At 42.4% G+C, this 19835-nt stretch overlaps 1 protein-coding gene across 1 annotated transcript in view; it reads right to left on the reverse strand.

Annotated features, from left to right (window-relative positions):
• Window positions 1-1251: 1251 nt before the first annotated feature.
• The window catches only part of pak5 (p21 protein (Cdc42/Rac)-activated kinase 5), a 37600-nt gene continuing 19016 nt past the window's right edge, over window positions 1252-19835 (reverse strand). The window contains exons 3-11 of the mRNA XM_062411110.1: window positions 14208-15047; window positions 9818-10027; window positions 9562-9703; window positions 9298-9452; window positions 7998-8131; window positions 4591-4717; window positions 3985-4110; window positions 3241-3375; window positions 1252-3140 (exon numbers count right to left, since the gene is read on the reverse strand). Coding sequence (XP_062267094.1) covers window positions 2985-3140; window positions 3241-3375; window positions 3985-4110; window positions 4591-4717; window positions 7998-8131; window positions 9298-9452; window positions 9562-9703; window positions 9818-10027; window positions 14208-15047 — 2025 coding nt within the window. The 3' untranslated portion in view covers window positions 1252-2984. The remainder of the gene's footprint in view (window positions 3141-3240; window positions 3376-3984; window positions 4111-4590; window positions 4718-7997; window positions 8132-9297; window positions 9453-9561; window positions 9704-9817; window positions 10028-14207; window positions 15048-19835) is intronic.

The following is a 19835-nucleotide window of genomic DNA, read 5'->3' on the forward strand; positions in this document are numbered from 1 at the left end:
TTATTAGGATTATTGTATTTATCATAACATGTATCCATTTATCTTACTATGTTTTAATGCTAAGTGAGCTTTATGCTGCTTCAAATAATTGTACACACTGCCTGGAATACAGTATAAGTATAGAAATACTAAATTAATTCATTGCTTCCTTACATAACTAATCGTTTTGCCCATAAGCAGTAATATTTAAAAAATATTCATGTCACCAACTTATTCACTTAACTCAATAACTTGTTATAATAAAACTAATTGCACAGAGTTCAAACCTCTGCAAAGGCCCAGCAGTCCTCTTATGACATATGAATTACATTTTTATTTGGATCTGCAGAGAATTGCACACACGCATAAATATCATTAATCTAAATATGTATGCTTTTGTTTCTATCAAGATCCATGAATTATTATTTAAGAAATCGACCAAAATGTGAAAAATCTCACAGTTTTAAACAAAGGTGAAAAAAAATTCCTATATTCATCCCTGATCCAGATTTGCACCAAAATTAAATGGGTTCTTCCCTGACATATATCACACCCTTTTCACTGGGTTCTGTAGTTATCCCGCGTAATTTTGCAAACAATAAAAACAACAAACAAGTGGACAGGTGTGAAAGCGTGCACTCCCTGGAGGTAATAATACCATGATCAGCCTGAAAAAGCCAGTCATTTGTAATTGTCTATCACGTTTGAATATAACAATGTGCTATCAATTAATGGTATTAATTGTGTACTTTTCTTGCTGAAAATCAATCTCAGATTGACTCTACACTCTTCAGCCTGATCTTCACTGATGCCCTGCAGTCTGTGAGTTGCCGTAGTACTTTTATTTATTGGAGCCGTTGGCAGAGGTATCTCTCTCTGAGAAAGAAGCTCCATTCTCTGTTCGAGCCAGATCAATATCCCATTAAAGTGTTTCAGAGGTAAATGGCTTAAAGGAAAGAAAGAGAAATAACCTCGTATATTATGGCAACACTGATCCACAAACGTGTCCTTCTGCCTCTCTGGTCAGAGGTGAAAATAGGGTGAATTAGTTGGAAATGAGAGCTGTCGAATTCAGAGAATATGGGAGGACCAAAACAACCGAGAGGAGATGGACTGTTGATGGCTGAAAGGAAGACCCTCAGACAATCGGACAGTGTGCTGTTTAAAAAAATAAAAATCTCGGCTTGATATGAGACACTGAGAGAGAAGAGGAGGCTGTCGAGGGTAATGAAGGAAAAATCCATGCAACACATCTCAATGTTTTTATGGGCGTTTTTTAATTGAAACCAGCTTCACTGATAACAAACATGCAGTATCACTGTACAAGCCAACACCACAGATAAGTGTTACTCATTCAAGTCCTGACACATTGTCAAGGATTAGCAAGAGGCACACACACACACATACACACACACACACGCTCACACACACACTTTCAGATGTTGTACAGAGATAAATACGCTCTACCTCTTTTGCTGTTTGACATACACTGACACACACTCACACACACAGTCATATTTACATATCACAGTGAATGATGGGTAAAAAAAACGACACAGGGAGGAGGATTACACTGTTCTCCCGGTCCAACCAGAGATGAGAATGGCAGCACAGTTCGAGTGATAGCGAGTGTGTCTCTGACGGAGGTGGGATAAGGAGTGAGATGATGACAGTGACGATGTGAGTAGAAAACGAGACCTTTTATCAGCGTCCTAAAATCTGTGCGGTACGCAGGCGTCTTGGATGGGCGCCTCTTAGCGTTCATAGAAACAGGATGAGCCTCCTAATATTAAAGAAAACGCGTATGCGTAGAGTAAATCTTTTTTTTTTTTCGGTCTGTGCTACATTTAGATGCATGGTGTAGTTACAGTATCATAAATACAGGGCCTCACGGTTTCATAAATAGGATTGGGGTATTGCTCGTATGATATAACAACTGATATCACTGTCCGCCGACGCGCTTTTAGAAATGTAAATCAAAACCCAACAAACAAACCAAAACAAAATAAACAAAAAAAAGGCCACACTACCAAAAAATAAAACTTAAATTCCAATAAATAAATAAATACTTTAAAACATCATACAAAATTCTGACATTACCCTTTTTTTCCCAACATTTAATGGAAGTTCTGTCTACAAATGTAAGATAATAAATATATTTAGTACTTTTAGTAACAGTTAGGTTTAGGTGGGGTTATTTGGGATATCTCATATCTTTAAGCAAAAACTGGATTATAAACAGTAGGAAAGATCTCTGCAGAAACTCTGTTTAATGCTGCTCATATCACAATGGTTACGACACGATAAAATACTGCAAATTATCAAAACTGTACAGAAAAACTTACAAGTTTCTCTAAAATACATTTTCACTGTTAGTGTGTGAGAAGAGGGAGACGGGAGAGAGAGAGAGAGAGAGAGAGAGAGAGAGAGAGAGCCTCGTCTCCGTTCGACCTGCGGGGCCATGGCCCTTGCTTCAGATGGACTGATGATGCAGGCGCCGCGTGACAGTCACCACACGTCAAAAACCTCTCTCCGCAGGTAGCCGGTTACCGCTCTGGTCTGGAGCAAAGCGCCAAGTTCCCAGGATTCCTCCACCTCACCTCCACCCTCTGTAGCTCTTCCTGATGGCTACTACGACTCTACACGGAGCTAGACCCTCAAAGTCTGTGAGGAGAGAAGACGGCAGCAGGGCGAGCCAGCTCACACGTGTCTACTTGAAGTCTACTGAGTTCCTCTGGCACAGCACAGTCTTCTACTCCAGTTCATGTTTAAAAAAAATAGAAGACTTTTTTCTTTTCTGTGTCGTGTGTGTCTTTTTAAAACAGATTTCTTAGATATTCCTCAAGCTAATCTACGTCACGGTTACAGTTGTGAGTGCTAGGGACTCGCCACCGAGCGGTGGAGTGTTTTGGCTGGGTGAGGGCAGTGCCACCCTGGTAGTGTGAGTGTACAGTAGGTTATGTGTGTGTTTTCAGTGTAGAAAAGGGCAGGGCTGGTCCGGCAGGTCAGCGGTGGCGGTAGTGTCTCATGAGGGGGACGATGCAGGAAGGTGGACCCGACAGCTTGAGGAAGGGGTGCTGGAGGAGCTCCTGGGCTGTGGCTCTCTGAGACGGCTCCCTCACCAGCATCAGGTCCAGGAAGGATCGCAGCACTGAGGACACCTGGAGGACGGAAAGAAATACTTCAACTCTGCTCCTTTAACTCTTGAAAGATAGAGAAACTTACAGTTACTTATCATTTTGTATGTATCGACAGATCTACCTTGTGTGACTCTTTTAGCCGAGGGGGCAGGTTGTCTCGTATCCTCCTCATGGCTTGCAGAGGGGGCTCATTGAAGTAAGGGGGCTCTCCATCCACCATCTCAATCATCATGATGCCTAAAGACCAAATATCAACCTGGACACACATCAGACCTCATCAGTTTGATACATTATAACAAGTTAGGTTACTAAGTAAGGTCAAGATCATACAATATTATAGAAAAAGATCCGTTCCCACAATGAGTGAGAATTTATGCAAAAATATCTCGGTTACAAACGGTGCCATCTCGCACAGTGCCCATTGTGGTGTGGAGCCGTGGTTGCAAGGTCCCACCGATTCATGCTCTCGACCAATCGTGAGTGAGTATCAGCTGACAATCATGTTTCACCATGTTTTTATAGCATCCAATAACTAATTCAAATGAGAAAAGAGAGCACTTGAACAAGCAACAGTATGATTAAAGCCACTAGTAGCCATCTTTTTAAGTTTTGTTAACTTTAATTTGGTCCATGTACTATCCACTAACATGGAAGCAGCAAGATGTTTGACATATAATGCGGACGGCCATCAGGGGGCAACGGAGATGCTTTGGCTTCACTTTTGGACAGCTGTTGTGTCGACCATCTTTATATACATTTTATGTGTTCAGAGCAATGTTAGGCAGTGTGTGTTTGTTTGTGTGTGTGTGTGTGTGTGTGTGTGTGTGTGTGTGTGTGTGTGTGTGTGTGTGTGTAAAGTCCTCACCTCCGTCCCATAAGGTAGTCTTGAGATGACCTCTGGGGCCATCCAGTACGGTGTGCCCACGAGGGACTTCCTCTTGGGCACCTCTTTGGAAACTTGGGCACAAAAGCCGAAGTCTGACAGCTTGATCTGCAAAAACATACACACACACACACAAACACACACACAGCAGAGACTGTATTAGTTCAGAACCTCAGTGTCTGAAGTCAAGAAGTGCACTGACCCATTGTGATGAAGAGCTCTCATAGAAGACACTAATCCTTGTATTAGTAGTTAATTATCCTTCAATTAATCATGTCTTATCAGCTCGTCCGCGGCATTAGGCAGGATTTAATTACTAGGGCATGAGTGGTAATTGATGATGATGAGTTTCTGGCACTGGCTGTTGACAAGTAGCGGGAGTGACACCCATGAGAAGGTCAGTGAGTGTGTGAGAGAGTGTGTCGACACCGCCACTGACAGCAACAATGGTGATGGTTACTAAAACCTAAGGTATAGGTTTAAATGAGCATCTTCAGGTTTATTAACAAACCAAAATACATTATCTAAACAAACAAAGGAGGAAAGGCCTGACACACACACGCACACACAATCATCATATGCACTTACCCTGCCATCGCTGGTGAGGAGAATAGAGTCGCTCTTGATGTCGCGGTGTATGACGCCCTGTGTGTGCAGGTAGGACAGAGCCCTCAGCACCGACAGACACACTGTAGCAATCTGCTCCTCGTTCATCCTATGAGGACACACACACACACACACACACACACACACCACACACACACACAAGCACAAACATATGTCAGCGATAACTATAACAAGTAGAAGAGAAGGTACTTTAAGAAAATATGTCACATGTTAATATCTGTGCAGCCATTGGAAAAACAATAATGATACAAGCAGAACATCAGGTTGATTGTCTTGCTAAATTGACTCTGTACAGAAATATAAATATTACAGAAATAAAACTGGGAGATGACATGATATGACTTTTAAAAAATCGTACTGGATACTTTTATCCTTTCATTGTTCTCCAGCTTCCTAAAAGCTCAGTCATGAAAAAGCAGTGGAATGTCTTTTACTCATTTATCAACATAAATGTTTTGCTCTTAATGTCAAATTCTCTAGTGTTAATATTACTCATTCTACGGTATTTGTCAGGGAGGAACCAAATCAAGTTTTGGACACTTAAGTAGTATGTAATTTATTTATTATTAATATTGTTATAATGTATTTAATCCATGTGTTTTGGGTATTTTTTTGTATTGTGGGAAATAGTATGGAGGCTGTGAAAAAGTAAAGAAAAAATGTTCCTGTCTTAATATATATTCAAAGAAAGTATATCAAAATGCTATTATAACCACCAAATAGCCAAATATGTTTCCATATTTTAAATGATAACACTTTCTTAGATGTAGAAGTTACAATTGTTAGGCTACAATACACACAAGTCTGGTTGCAGATTTTGCCTTCATAATGAGATTACAGTCCAACACAGCTGATATGGAGCAGAAATCCGGTTTGAAAATATCCCCCTGTAGCCTGCAGCGGCTGTGGCAGTGATGTGCGCAGCAGGCAGGAGGGTCCCATATGGAGAGACAGGGCGATGCAGTGTGTCTGACTGAGCTCACACACAAACTCCCAGCTCCACTGAACATTAACATCTAGACCCAGCTGGCCCGACCATGCTGTGCGTGTGCGTGTATGTCTGCCCCCACTATGAGCGGCCATCACATACAAGGCATGTGCAGAAGCAGAGACATTAATTTGAAAGCATAAACTAAGGAAACAAACATACATGTAATACGTGTACGTACAATTAAGACAATCACGGTAATTATTGCTCATTTTAACACTCACCTCTCTCTTAAAGATCCCAATGTAGGAGTTGTCACTTAGATACATTATGTGAAACAACCCCGAGGCCACACACACACACCTCACAAACGCACACTCTCACATGCAAACACACCCACTCCACACTGCAGCAGATTTTATTGTCACACACGTATGCATTTACAATCACGAGAAATAAATGAGCCTTCTGCTAATGGAGAAACAACTGGCTAACCCAGAGTGAATGGGATGGAGACGTATACGCAAAGACAATTCACCTCTTACCATTAACCAACCCCCAGCCCCCACCTCCCAATCCTATGCTGCCAATCCCCCGCTCTCTCACACACACACAAACACACACACCCACACAAACACAGAAATTAACGCAGACAATCAAAAGCAAGGCCTGCTCGCTGAAATAGAAAATTGTTTCAAACAGAAAGTAAAACACAATTTTAATGAGCCTGTAAAGGTTGTCAGGGGGAGAATTACGCACACACCTACGCAGATACACACACACAAACAGACACACACACATACCAGTAAACACAAATACATATGTTTTTGCACTTACACTGGATAAAATCCCTGTGAAGTGCAGCTTGTTAACCAACTCTCAAAGTTTAATTGAAATTTGAACGTGATTGAAATGGTTCAGGAGCAGGGACGGCTGTTCTGCCACTGCTGACTTGCCTGTGTGTGTGTATTTGTGTTCGATGAGTGTGTGTGAGTTCACGAAACTCGTGTAGCCAATGACCCAGCGAGCTGGTGAGGCTTGCGCAACGTGAGGCAGGCAGCAGTTATTCCCACAACAAAAGATTTAACAGAAATAGCACAAAGCTTTCACCTGGACAAATATGGCTGAAATTACATAGGAACATCACAGCGCTGTATTCGTTACATCATAAATATATAGTATGATGCACAATAATTACATCAAGTGGTTAATCTGTGTGTCTACTAACCAAACAATATATAATACAGTGATTTAAATGATGAATGTGTATATTTCAAATACATCAAACACATGGAGTGACTGTGAGTGAGAGACAAAGAGAGCGTGTTAAAGAGAAACATGTGCCCAATAATATCCTGTTCACTGAGATATCTATTAGTACATGCACATATGTACTGAAACTCTCTCTTGCACACACACACACACACACACACACACACACACACACACACACACACACACACACACACACACAGAACACTCAAAGCCTCAGCAGAGCGTGTTATTAGCATCCGACACCGCACAGTGCTAATTCTGACACTCCACACAAATTACTGTAATTAAACACCAGACACAAAGTAAACTTAAAACAATGAGGTGGCAGCTTCGACGCACGACTCAACAACAGAGAAGCAATTAAGGAAAGTTGGAGAACAATTATCTTGAAAAAACTACCAACACCAGAGCTGGATAACAACCCCCTGCTTGATGTTCCTGCTTGTCTTGTGAAATCACGCAGCTTTGTAAATTCTTCTGAAGTGTAGTGCAAATCAAATTTTTTTTTAACCACCCATGCTCACTTACTTACTTATAATTCAGACATACAATTAAATATATGTTTTAGTATGTTAACTTAGTTATTTGATCCTATAAAATTGGGGTTAATCGTTAAAGACAGCTGAGAATGACTCATAATTGGTTGAGAGTGAGATCTTCACACTACTTCAAAAGCCCAAGATGTTAAAAACCTGTATCAAGGATATTGTTGCTTCACTTTTGCACAATGTGAGTGAATGGAGACGCGTCGTCCATCTCAGAAACTGTACAGTCCATGTTTAGAAGGCAGATAACCTTCGCACAGAGACAAACAAGTCACCTCTGCTTGCAGCCTATCTGCTGAAACTAGCCGTCCCCTGGGTGTAGTGGCATCTAGATCGCCTAATCTCTTTGCAAGTGAGCAAAGAAGTGTGCTTCCCAAAATGTCCATCTATTCCTTTAATTGGTTCTCCTGTTCTGTTATAGTTGGTGATTCATTTTAGAGGTGATGATTTTACTTTGGGACGCGTCATTCATCTACTCAGGTCCTGTTTAGTGCTAACAGTCTAGAGCTTAGAACTCCCTCCAACTCTTTCACTTCTGTGATGGTTACTGTTTGCTTACAGAGTTCTTTGACTATTTTACACCTGAGTATGTTGTACTGGAATTCTGTATTCAAGATTACCTGGTGTGAGTCACAATGTCAGTGAGCGCCCCACCCTCCAGGAACTCCATCACGACCCACAGCTCGTCTCCCACCAGGTAGCTGTTGTACATGTCCACCACGTTCTCATGATGGTAGTCCCTCATAATCACCACCTGAAACACAGGGAGACAGATTTGAACTGGTGCTACATGATTATTATAATCAAAATCGCAATGTTAGCCTGTCCAATTATATAACCGCAAAAGCTGCGAATTGATAAAATAAAATACTGTCTGATTAAGTTTTTTTTTATCAGGATTTTGTTTATAAGTTTGTTTGTTCATGGAATATACATTTTCTTTGATAACCAATCAATCACACTCAAAAACCCACGTTATTATTTTCTTTTATTTCTAATTTATTTTTATTAAAACCCAAAATCATGACATTTTCCCCAATAATAATTGCCTAATTTTCATATATTTTTACTTTTCATTTTCAATAAAATTACGTGTTTTCATTGGAATGTGTCGTGATGTAAAACTATTACAAACCGTAGCCTAAACATTATATATTCGGTGTGTGTGTGTGTATACAATTAATTACTGTATCAGAATGAACGTTAAATATGTTGTAAACACATGATCAAATATTTCATTACTTTATATTTAATTTATTCATGTAATTTCAATAATTTATTAATTTAACTCAAGTGGAGGCAGAACTATAAAAGGATTACATTCAGCAATTAATGAGATTACATAAACCAAATTAGTTCTCAGCTGAACACCCACAGCTTCAGATCCGTTTTCACTGTACACACATGTTTGCATGCATACCAGCCTATATTCATATGTTTTATGTAAAGCAAGCTTTCATGAAGCTTCTCTGCAAATATGATTTATTTCAGTGCAAGTGCAAATGACACAGAGCTCATTTTCAATAGTTGCTGAACCATAAATAGAATTAGCCATGAATTAATTTGTTGCCTAAGGTTTTCAACATGAACGCAGTTTGGTTTTCAGTAAATACATTTTATTGTGAATGTAAAATGTGTGTTTGGATGGCCATGAACAGGGAAATAGAAGATTTTTTAACTTGTATTATTCATTAATAAGCAGGCTCCTGTAATTCTGAGGGATAGGGTGATTTATTTCCATCTATTGGCATAAAATCCTCTTTAATGATGCGACTTTAAACGGAATCATCTGAGCTGCTGCTTGTTTGAGCCAATCAGAGTCAGAGACAAATGTGAGCTCTGATCTCACACGTGAGGAGTTTTGAGGAGTGCCTATCATTCACTGGATCAAGCCACAGTTAATCCGTCAGCCTCCCTCACCTCATTGAAGAGCAGCTCTCTCCTCTGCTGTTTCCTGAGGTCCATCTTCTTCACGGCCACCTGCTTGCCGCTGTGTTTCTCGCTGGCGATGCACACGATACCCGTGGAGCCCTCGCCGATCTTGATAAAGCTGTCCAGGTATTCCCGAGGGTCGCCTGTAGCAAAACACAAACACAGCTCATTTCTAATTGAGCACCGGAAAACCAAAAAGGGCGGCACGTGAAGCTTTTCAGTATCACTCTGATTTAATTTCCCATTTCTGACCTGGGTTGACCACCAGCTGAAGTGCAGCTCTGAACTGCTCATGGGAGACTCGAGAGGGTTGCGTGTCCGAGCTAGACCCCCAGGAGGGAGGGGGATAGGCCCCCGGGGGGATGTAAGGTGATGAAGGCTGTGAGTATGCCCCCTGGAAGGAAAAACAGGCATAGCAAAAAAAAAATGTTATTAATGTTTTCCTTCAGTTTTTGAAATTTGGGAAACTGTACCAGCTCTCAACGTTCTGACTGTGATCACACTGTACCTGAGGGGTGTATGGTGGGCTCGGCTGGGAGGGAGGATGATGGTAGGGTGAGGGTTTGTAATGGTGAAAGACAGGGGGGTAGGGTAAGTGTGCTGGGGGGTAGCCTGGTGGCTTGGAGTGGCTCTGAGGTAGCTTAAGAGGCCCTCGGGGGTAGGTATCACCGCCCATAACCTGGGGACTGCCGTCACGTGATGGACGCTCGTAGTCACCCTGGAGGAGACAGAAATGACAAGGTTATAATCGTTTAAGCTCAAAATAAAAAACAAATATGACTAACTTTCAGCAAATGTGGTGATAATCTCCTCTACTATTCCCTAGTACCTTAGCGCCGAATAATACATGCATGAGCACACACGGTTAAAATATCGGCCCTACTTAGTCAGCAGATCATCAGCTAAGAGAGAAGCCAGATCTGGGACACACCTCTTCCTTAAAGTCCCAGAAATATGTGAGCGTATGCACACACACACATACACACACACACACACACACACACACACACACACACACGCACACGCACACGCACACACACACACACACAAACACAAACACAGAGCAAGACTGTTGAGTTTAACTTAGAAAGACCTATTAAAAGCTCAGTTGTATGGCTCAACTTAAATGATCTGACTCATAAAAGAACTGGTGTACACACTTGGCATACACACCCACACGCACGCACACGCACACTCTCTCTCTCTAAAACGACAGAAATTACACCAGTACTGATTTCATCACTCAGTGACTTTATAGTCAGCATCACACAATGTCATGTTATAATGGATGGAATAGTGACGCAAACATAGAAATTAGCCTAACTTGGCCAAAATAGTGAAATAAATTGTGCATGTTCAGCTTCATCATATGTAAACAGCCACAGTCGTTCTCAAAAATTAAGCTACAGTCTGCATATAAAGAAATTATCGACCAAAGGAAAAAAAAGAAAAAGGAAAGTGCAATTACAAAATATCAATAGACAAAGATAGTCGATAGCAGGGGATCACACTAACACCACCGTGCAGAGATTAAAGTAAATAACGTTTGCAACAGCTCCAATATATGCTCTTACACCAGCAGGTTTCTGAAGTCATACATTTTCAGAATAATAGAAAAATAAATCTCTTTCTCATTCCTTGTATTGTGTCTCTCTCTGTGTGCCTTTTCATACACTTACACAAAGACACACACACACACACAAACACACACTCACACACACGCACACACATGCACACACAAACACAAAGACACACACAGGGCAGGAGGAGGTGGAGCACTGATATGTTAGAATGGTGTATAATTACATGGTATGAACTCTTTTAATCAATCACTCCAGGCAGGTGCCTGTGTGTGTGTTTGTGTGTGTGTGTGTGTGTGTGTGTGTGTGTGTGTGTGTGTGTGTGTGTGTGTTTGTTATGGAGAGGTGGGCTGCCACCGGGTCGGCCTAGCCTAGCGCCCCACTATCATTGGCCGGTACCACTGGCTGGCTGTCAGCCAGAGGTCTCCTGATCCATGTTGGTTAAATGTGCATTAATCTGAGTTTGGCAGGGTAATCAACAACCTAACTCAACTGTGAAATTGAATTCCGCGCTGGAACATCGTTCGGCCAGTTTTATGCTAAGGCTGCAGAAAGGGAAAGTGCCGCAACATCAATTTGTCACAGAGAGCTGCGGCACTGAGCTCCGACTCGCCACCAAACAGGGAGAAAGCGAGAGGAGGAGGAGAATGGAAGGAGGAGAGAGGGAGTGTGTTTGTTTGTGTCTTTGTGTGTGTGCATGTGTCTGTGTGTGGCCGAGTCTCTAGGCTGTCTACTCTTACATCCCCACTGGCTCCCAACAACGGCGGGGAAAGAGAAGGATTTACTTCAGTGGTCTGAGCAGGCAGAATGAGGGAAGAGGAAGAAAAGGCGGAGAAAGAGAGAGGATTGAGAGGGTAGGGTCTGTTACAGGGTCAATGAGCCGAGAAGAATAGTGATTCTTAAGCTGCCAGATGACTCCTTGTTTTTTTTTTCCTTATCACCGCTGAAAAATCTTCAAACACTGCAGGGCAAATTAGGGCACATTGATTCCACCACCGCACTTCATCACAGCCTCATTCATTTCATTTAAACACATAAACAACCAATTAAACATCAAATCTATTAACAAAAATACAACAATCATAGTCAGAGAGATTTTTTCTTACAGCATTTTCTGTCTTTTTGGATCATTACACAAGTTATGGATAAGTTAAGTCTTAAATATTTACATTGCCTACAAACTCTGTACATTCCAGAAAAGTAAATGTGCCTCCTCAAGAAAAAGAAACTCAGAAAATGGGGATAATACAGAATGGATAAGAAAAAAATGACCTCCCCCTGCATCACTTTCAATCCTGCTACTCTTGCGTTCCTGTTTTTTTTTTCACTGAGTAGCTATTTACTGAGGCATGCAGGTTAAATGGTATTTCATCAAGGCACCCTGGGATCTACATCAGCAAAACCCAGTTTTCCTCTCAGCTACTGGACTCACTGGGTGTGAAGGAGGGATATTGGAGAGCAGTACACACTCCTGTATAACGGACCTAATGGGGCACTGAACGCTTCGGAGAATGATATAAAAGAAGTGACCGAACCCCTGCTGTGGCATTGACTCGCAGACTATTTTGCCGCCCCCCCTCCCCCCGCTAACATCTTCTACTAACCTGCAGTATTCTAATATGTCCCACAGCTAAAAGGCAGTTCTGTATCATAATATTGGAATAAAAGAATCACAACTGGAAACATATGGTTACATTACACAGCCACTAAAGCATGGGACGTTTGTTTGCTCTCGGAGTCTGTGTGGGAAAATCTCTTGGGTGTCTCTGGCTCTCCCACAGCTCCACTGGAGAACAGCACAGCCTGCACCACACTCTCTGCCACTAATGCTTAGAGTGAAGCTGTTTCTTTCACAATTGGAAGCAATAGCCTGTGAAACGTCAATATCAGGTCATGCTGCTGGGCAATTTGACTCGTAATCAAGTCTGTCAATTTACATATACTGCACAGTTTACATTTTTGTATCTTTGGCTTTCTGCTGAACTGAACTTAAGTTCAAATCTTTGGTTAGGAAGAGCCATAGTGTAGTGTCTCCTCTTCATATAGGACACTGTAAGTAGCCCCTGGGTTCAAAATGCCACTTCTATGCAGATGTTAATAAAATCATTTTTAACAGTTTAACCTGACCTGAAAATTGTCCCTTAGATAATTATTTCCATTAATGACACCAATGATCTTTGATTTGATTTTTTACCTTTGATTTTATGACGGTATAATAAATAATGAAAATGTTTTGTCATACTGATGACTCTGGCAAACTCGAATATATAATATTCCACAGCAGTTCCTGTAAGGGGTATACAAAATAAATAAATTATACTTTTAAGCCTATGTACAATTATCAGTGCCTGGTGTTGTCATTGTTATTGTTAATCTTTCCACAGTAGCCTAAGTCAGAAATCCTTCTATTCTTTGCAGGTAGTAGATATGAGGCCTCTGCACAAATCTGAAAAGCAATGTTACTTAAACCTCTCTTAAATATTTTTATTATAGATTTGTCATGACACCTTTGGAACATCCCGGCCCAGAAAATAACATTACCTATGTGCTCTTGTAAGTTACTCCTTTTTGTGAGAGTTTTTCATAATGTTTTTTCATAATGTGCATTTTTTTACATTTATCATAGTAAAACAGCTCAATTAATACCAAAACATTTTAGATTATTTAATTTTTTGTCATTCCTGCTCTGATTCAGTCGTCTTCTTGAGGTTCTGAGGATATAATTGCCTTTTCATTTTCACACAGCCATGTCACTGCCTCTCACCTCTTTCTTTCGTCACTACATTCCCATGTGCTTTTCTGTGTCTGGTCTGTGTAATTCAGAGCTTTCTGGTCAATGGTCAACCTGAGTATTAATTGATCTGTGTGCGGAGACAGTGGCAACTGAAGAGGGCTAATTCTATATGTGGCGGTGGCTGCATCCTTTAGAGAAGAGTAGATTAGCTGCTGACACCATCTATCTGGGAAGAGGACCAGAAAAGAATTTACAAAGAGAGACTGCGAGAGAAACATGGGCAGAGAGAGTGGAGGGGAAAAGGGAGGAATATTTGAAAAGCGAATGCAGGTGGATGGAAGGTGGGACTAAATGTGGGCACACATCTGCGTAATTCTCTCTGAAATGTTTCTACACACTTGTCAGGGTTGCGTTGAAACCTGTTTCCTGGACAGCCACTTCAATTTGCCACCTTATAAAATATGCTCTGCAGTACAGAGTAAACACTGCTAAAATTCTTGGCAAAACTATTTTCATCGATAGGCCTTTTATATAAATTCATGCATTATATTATATGTACATTATTAGGGTTTTGTTGTAGTTACCTTAGCTATGGTCTGTGAGTTAGTGAGACTCTCCGAGAGGCGAGGGTAGGTGTAGGAGCTGTATGGATGGGCCTGTGGAGGGTGCTTGAAAGCCCCGCTGGCTGCATAAGGGACATTTTGCTCCTGCAGTCCGGAGCCTGACCGAGATCGCTGCCTGATAGCTGGTGTAGGGCTTATCTGCGTCACATAGGAACTCTTGGGTCGCTTTTCGTATTCGTCCCGAAGTCCACCATAGCTCCATTCACTGTCTGGGTAGTTGATCTGCTCACTGTGTAGTGAGGCACGAGATGGCGTGCCCACTGAAGTGTCCCGGTAGTCTTGACTGGACGAGCCCCCCACAGATGCCCGATAGTAGCCACTGGAACCCACCCCGCTCCCCACGGTGGAGGCCACCTCATCGGCTGAGCGCCCTTTGCTCTCCAGGTAGGTGTGATAGTCCGGCGGCATCTTGCCATAGTCAGATTTTTGGGGCATGGCGTCTGGGTAGAAGTGGCTGCGTATGGGTTGCGAGTGGCCATTCTGCTTGGTGAATCGGTAGTGTCTCCCCACTGCCCAGTCCCCATCTATGGAGAAGCTCGGCTTGCCGGGATCCAGAGAGAAGACCCTGCTGGCGCTGTCTAAGTCACAGGAGTAACGGGAGTAGTAGTGGTTGAATCCGTTCTCCTCCGGGGCGTTGGGATGGCCACTGCCTGAGGGTTTGGAGCTGCTTCCAGCCTGGTGTGCACCCGGGGGACTCTCTTTGCGCAGGGAGTTGGAGCGTGTCACTGAGATGTTGTCGAACTCTTCTAGCAGGCCGTTGATGGATGCGTCTTTGGGTGGCCGGTTACCTCGAACGATGGTCTACAAAAAGAACAAACACATTTACACTTAACATGCAGAGAGTCGGCTGCCTGAGAGATTGATGGAGACAGCCCTGATACTGTGGGTTGCAGGATATTTGATTTCAGTTCAATCATTCCTGGCTGAAAATAGAAAGATGAATTGAAATTCCACTTAAATGAACTAAAAACATACATTTTCAAGACTGGAATTTTAATGAATGTGTATCAGGGCTTTGTGACAAGTATAAAAGGAATCATAACTGAGAGGATCAGCAGGCATTGGTCTACACAACCACCAGTTGATGTGAGATGGGATACAGCTAGAAGGTGCATGCAGATAACTTGCGGGATATCTTGGGTGATAAAAGGAAACCACTGCTCCATTTCCCTTGTAACAGATTAGCTTGATTTTCAGCGGGCTGATCAGGAAACATTAATAGTTGTGACGTGTGGTTCGGAGCTCGCAAGGCACGCGAGCATGCGCTTGCACACACAAACTGAGAGAGGGTGAGGAGGAGAGAGAGACTGAACACGTATGCTCACATCTGCTTCAAAGCATCGGCAGCTTAAACATCAGGGGTGCTGCTTATCCCCTCCTACCTTGTGTTAAGCCCTTTACACGGCTGGGTCGTGAGTCATGGGGAACTGGTGCCACAGCTGTACGCATGGTGCGTGTGCACTGCTTATTTTGTCATGTGGACTGTTAACCACCTCCACACGGTGAAAAAAGAAACACCAGAGCGATGGCAAAAGCCGCCAGGCCGCAGACACACAGCTTTTATCTCCTCTCCCTCTTGGAAGGACTGCATTAGAACAATGGAAACATGTTGCGTGACTGCTGAGCGCCGAGAGGAGGCTGAGCTGTGGGGATTATTTGAATTTCAAAATCTTACATAATCTAATTGAGAGCTTTTTGTCGTGATCAAACAAAACTGCAACATTTTATTTTTGTATCTGCGACCGCGTTGCAGTGGTGTTTTCTCTGTATTATGCAGCCTCCCAGTACTTCAAGTAGTAAATCAACATCTTGTCAGTTGTTGCATTTGCTACATCCTCAGTTCCCTTACAAATCCTTGTGTGCTTCGACATCCCTACTTTTTTTTTTTCTCTCCTTTATCCATGGTGTACATCATGGAAGTATTTGTATTTGCATTTTGATGCTTTCAGTCATAAGCCTTATTCAGATCATATTTTTTTTTATCTGTATCAGCAATGACATGACTCTCAAGTTTGGGGAGTTGAGTTTCACTGAAACTTCAAGGTGAATAGTTCTTTGTGCAACCAAGCAAAGAATGGGCATTGCACTAGTTCCGTACAAATGCTGAAATATATGTTTTTCAAGAATGACATCAACTTAATTCAAGTAGTTATTACGTTTACTTGAACTCAGCCTGTCAGTTTCACAGCTGATTGATTCCCACTGGAGCAACCTTTTTGCCTTTTGTGCAGCCTTTCTACGACATACCTATTGTATTGTTCGCCTGTTCCACACTTGTTAGCATTTTCCACATCAGAGGGTGTTTGCTGAACTGCACATTAGCCCCGACACTGTCACATCAGCAAGTCGTGAGACACCCTTTGACAGCGCTCACGCCTCGCTGTCCGTCACACGGCTGTCATACTTGTCTCTTTCACGGTTTGTCCGTGTCACATGTGCTGAAGCAGAGTCTCAGGAAAGCTGGGATAATCATCAACACTGAGCAAACATTGTGTTGACACAGGGATACATTTAGTAGGCTTCACTCGGCTACCTGCAAACAGCCCTGCTGTCGTCTCATTCATCCATCCGTGGCTCACACAGTCTATAGAGACTTGATCGATCCTTATAAAGGGAACCACTCTTCAATTCCAGTCGTCAACAGGAAGGTCAGAGTTTTGCTCAAAGATACACTTTAAGATATATGTCCTTTTAAGAATTTAAATCTCCTTTGCTGCCATGTTTATGATTTTAGCTGAGTCTGCCAGTCTCTGCAAATCAGAGCAAAGTAGGGAAAAAAAGGAAAAAAGCACAAATAGTTCCCTATTACGATTTCGATGACATTAGAGATTGTCCAGCCAACCATCTTTCCCTTCACGATTCTGATTCCTGGACTTTGTGTATCAGCCAATGCCTAAAAACAGTACTTTCTAGGGTTTCTGTTTAGCTTTTTCTACAGAGCAGATTATAGTTTCAAAGTAAAAGTAGGAGGGCTCTCTTCGGAAGCCTCTGCTATTTCTTAGATTATTTATTTCTCTCCTCTATTTTGTGACTTGGTACATCCCCCCTCTCCTTCTTTAACACTCCACTTGTTCTCCTCTGTGTGAGAGCCATTGGCTGCTTGGTGCCATGAACTGGAACCCAAGGTGAAATGGCCTATAAAAGCAGTGAGTTAAGTCAGGCTGAGGGGCTGAGGCTGGGACGGATGGTCTTTTAAAACAGGTCGATGAGTAGAAATCTATCAGGCTCCGGACAGATGTTGCCGTGCACGGAGCGGACTTGGGCTGACATCGTGAAATCCCAAAGCATATTAAAACTCTCACATGGGTCTGTCTCATTTTGTTACACTGCATATTCTTTAGGAAATAAGACCTGTGGCGTAAAGGATATTATTGAATGCAAATAAATCTTCCACCAAAAATAAATGCTGCTGTTATTGTGATGATAGTTATCCCCTCACCGCCTCTAAACAGAGCTTTGAATGAATCCTAAAATGACTCTATATGGATGTTGGGGATTCAGCTAATTCAATTGGCAGACTACAGCGTGGAGTGTCAGTTATCTAATAAAACATCATCATCTCCATTTGGTTGAGAATCAATAAGACTGTGCCACAGAGCTTGACAGGTACAGCGGCTGGAGAGAGTCGACGAGAGAACAAGGGGGTGAATGAAAGCTGAGGAGGTGATGGAGGAGCAGAGGGGAGAAGGATTCCGGGTTAATTGTGTGCCAAATCACTGTCAAACGTCCCGGCATCGGCCCTGCAAATCTCCACGTTAATTTGAAATAGGTAGCTGATACTGGCTTTTGTGCCCCCCTCCCCCGTTCTCCTCTCCCCTCTTACTCCCCCCACCGCCGTCCTTACAGCTCTGCAAGCCTTGTGCACAGGTTGTGTGCAGCGGCGGCTGTGACAGCAGCCATATTTCAATAGCGTGCAGCGTTGGCTGTCCTTTGGTGATAAGCTGTAATAGATCTACTCTCTCCACTCACCACGGCCAGTTCAAGGTAAGCACATGAGAGGAGAGGAGAGGAGAGGAGAGGAGAGGAGAGGAGAGGAGAGGAGAGGAGAGGAGAGGAGAGGAGAGGAGAGGAGAGGAAAAGAAAAGAAAAGAAAAGAAGAAGAGGAGAGGAGAGGAGAAGAAAAATTATGAAAGGAAAGGAAAGTGAAAGTTAAGTAGAAAAAAGGAAAGTTAAAGTAAGGAAAGGAAAGAAGATAATGGGAAAATTACTGATGGGAAATGAAATATAGTAAATAGCATATGTGGGAGAAATGACCAAGAAATAGGAAGAGTGATGCAAAAGCAGTGAAGAACAAACTGAGAGGGAGCTTTGGATGTAGAAAGAGAAGAATCCCAGAAAAGAAAGGGTGCTGAAGGGGTTAGAGGGGGCGGGAGTGTCGTGGAACAGGAGCCATGAAAAATGAGGCTCGTTGGGAGATAAGGGGGGATTAACCTTGCTGGTAATGAAGGGAGGATGTGATGTGGAGATGGAGGAGGGAAGAGAGGGGGAGATAATTAATGAGCTTGCCCTTCCCGTGACTCCTAGCCAGTACCCTGGTTTGGAGGCAGCGCTTCACTGGACAGCAGGGTCCCGGGACAACTGTGAGGTCGGAGCAGGAGGAGAAGGAGCTGTGCACAGTGCAGTTTCATTTGATTGAGTTTCTGCAGTTAGCCAGAATCTGCATATAAAACAACTTCTGCAAATGTTAAAGCAGAAGCCTTTGATTCAAAGTAGAAGTCCCAGGTGAATTTTGTTGGAGAAAATTGGCAACTCTCATGGAAAAGTTTTCAAATGGCTAAATAGAAAAGGCTAAACTCTCAGCTAAACTTCTCTTTTTGACCTTTCTGAGATAACATTTTGAAAGATAAACGCTCCGACAAACATTGCTTGAATATAAAGATAATTGTGTTGACATGACTTGATAGACGATATATCAGAGGACATTTAGTCTCACAACATGATGTAAATGATCGCTTCGTGTCGGCCTTACAGACGCTTGGATAACACCACAGGAGCAGTATAGGCATTATATGTTTTTTTTTCTCTTTTTTTGAATAAATGGTCACCATTTACTTCAAATGTATTGGATTTGGCTGCAACTCTAAAAGCGTTTTTCTGAACTCAAACACCTCCCCCCTCTCTCCATCTACATAGTGGTGAGTAGATAATGAGTGAATTTTCATTTTTGGGTCAACTATCCCTTTTAAACCCAATGCAGCTGTAATGTTGCAAGGTTTAGTCCATCAAGTTCTGCAGATATTTTCCAGTGTATTCCAGTTTGCGATCCTATACATGCATCAAATACAGGATATAAATGGCAAACAAGTTCTATATATACACGCACACACACACACGTGCACACACACACACACACACACGCACAACAGGGGCAGGTGTGTAACGCCTCCTATTCGCGTGTCTTTAGTTACACATGAAAGCTCATCAACCTACCACACCCCCACTCACCCTTTCTGCCTCGCACACACACACAAGCTGTGGAATACCGCCTACTCAAGACACCCACTCTCAAATCCTGCATGTTCTCAAACATACACACAGAAAAAAAAAAAAATTCCACTGGGACATGTGTGTTGACATGTTGTTCTTTAC

This window comes from Platichthys flesus, chromosome 18 (assembly GCF_949316205.1).
Source record: "Platichthys flesus chromosome 18, fPlaFle2.1, whole genome shotgun sequence".
Lineage (NCBI taxonomy): Eukaryota > Metazoa > Chordata > Actinopteri > Pleuronectiformes > Pleuronectidae > Platichthys > Platichthys flesus.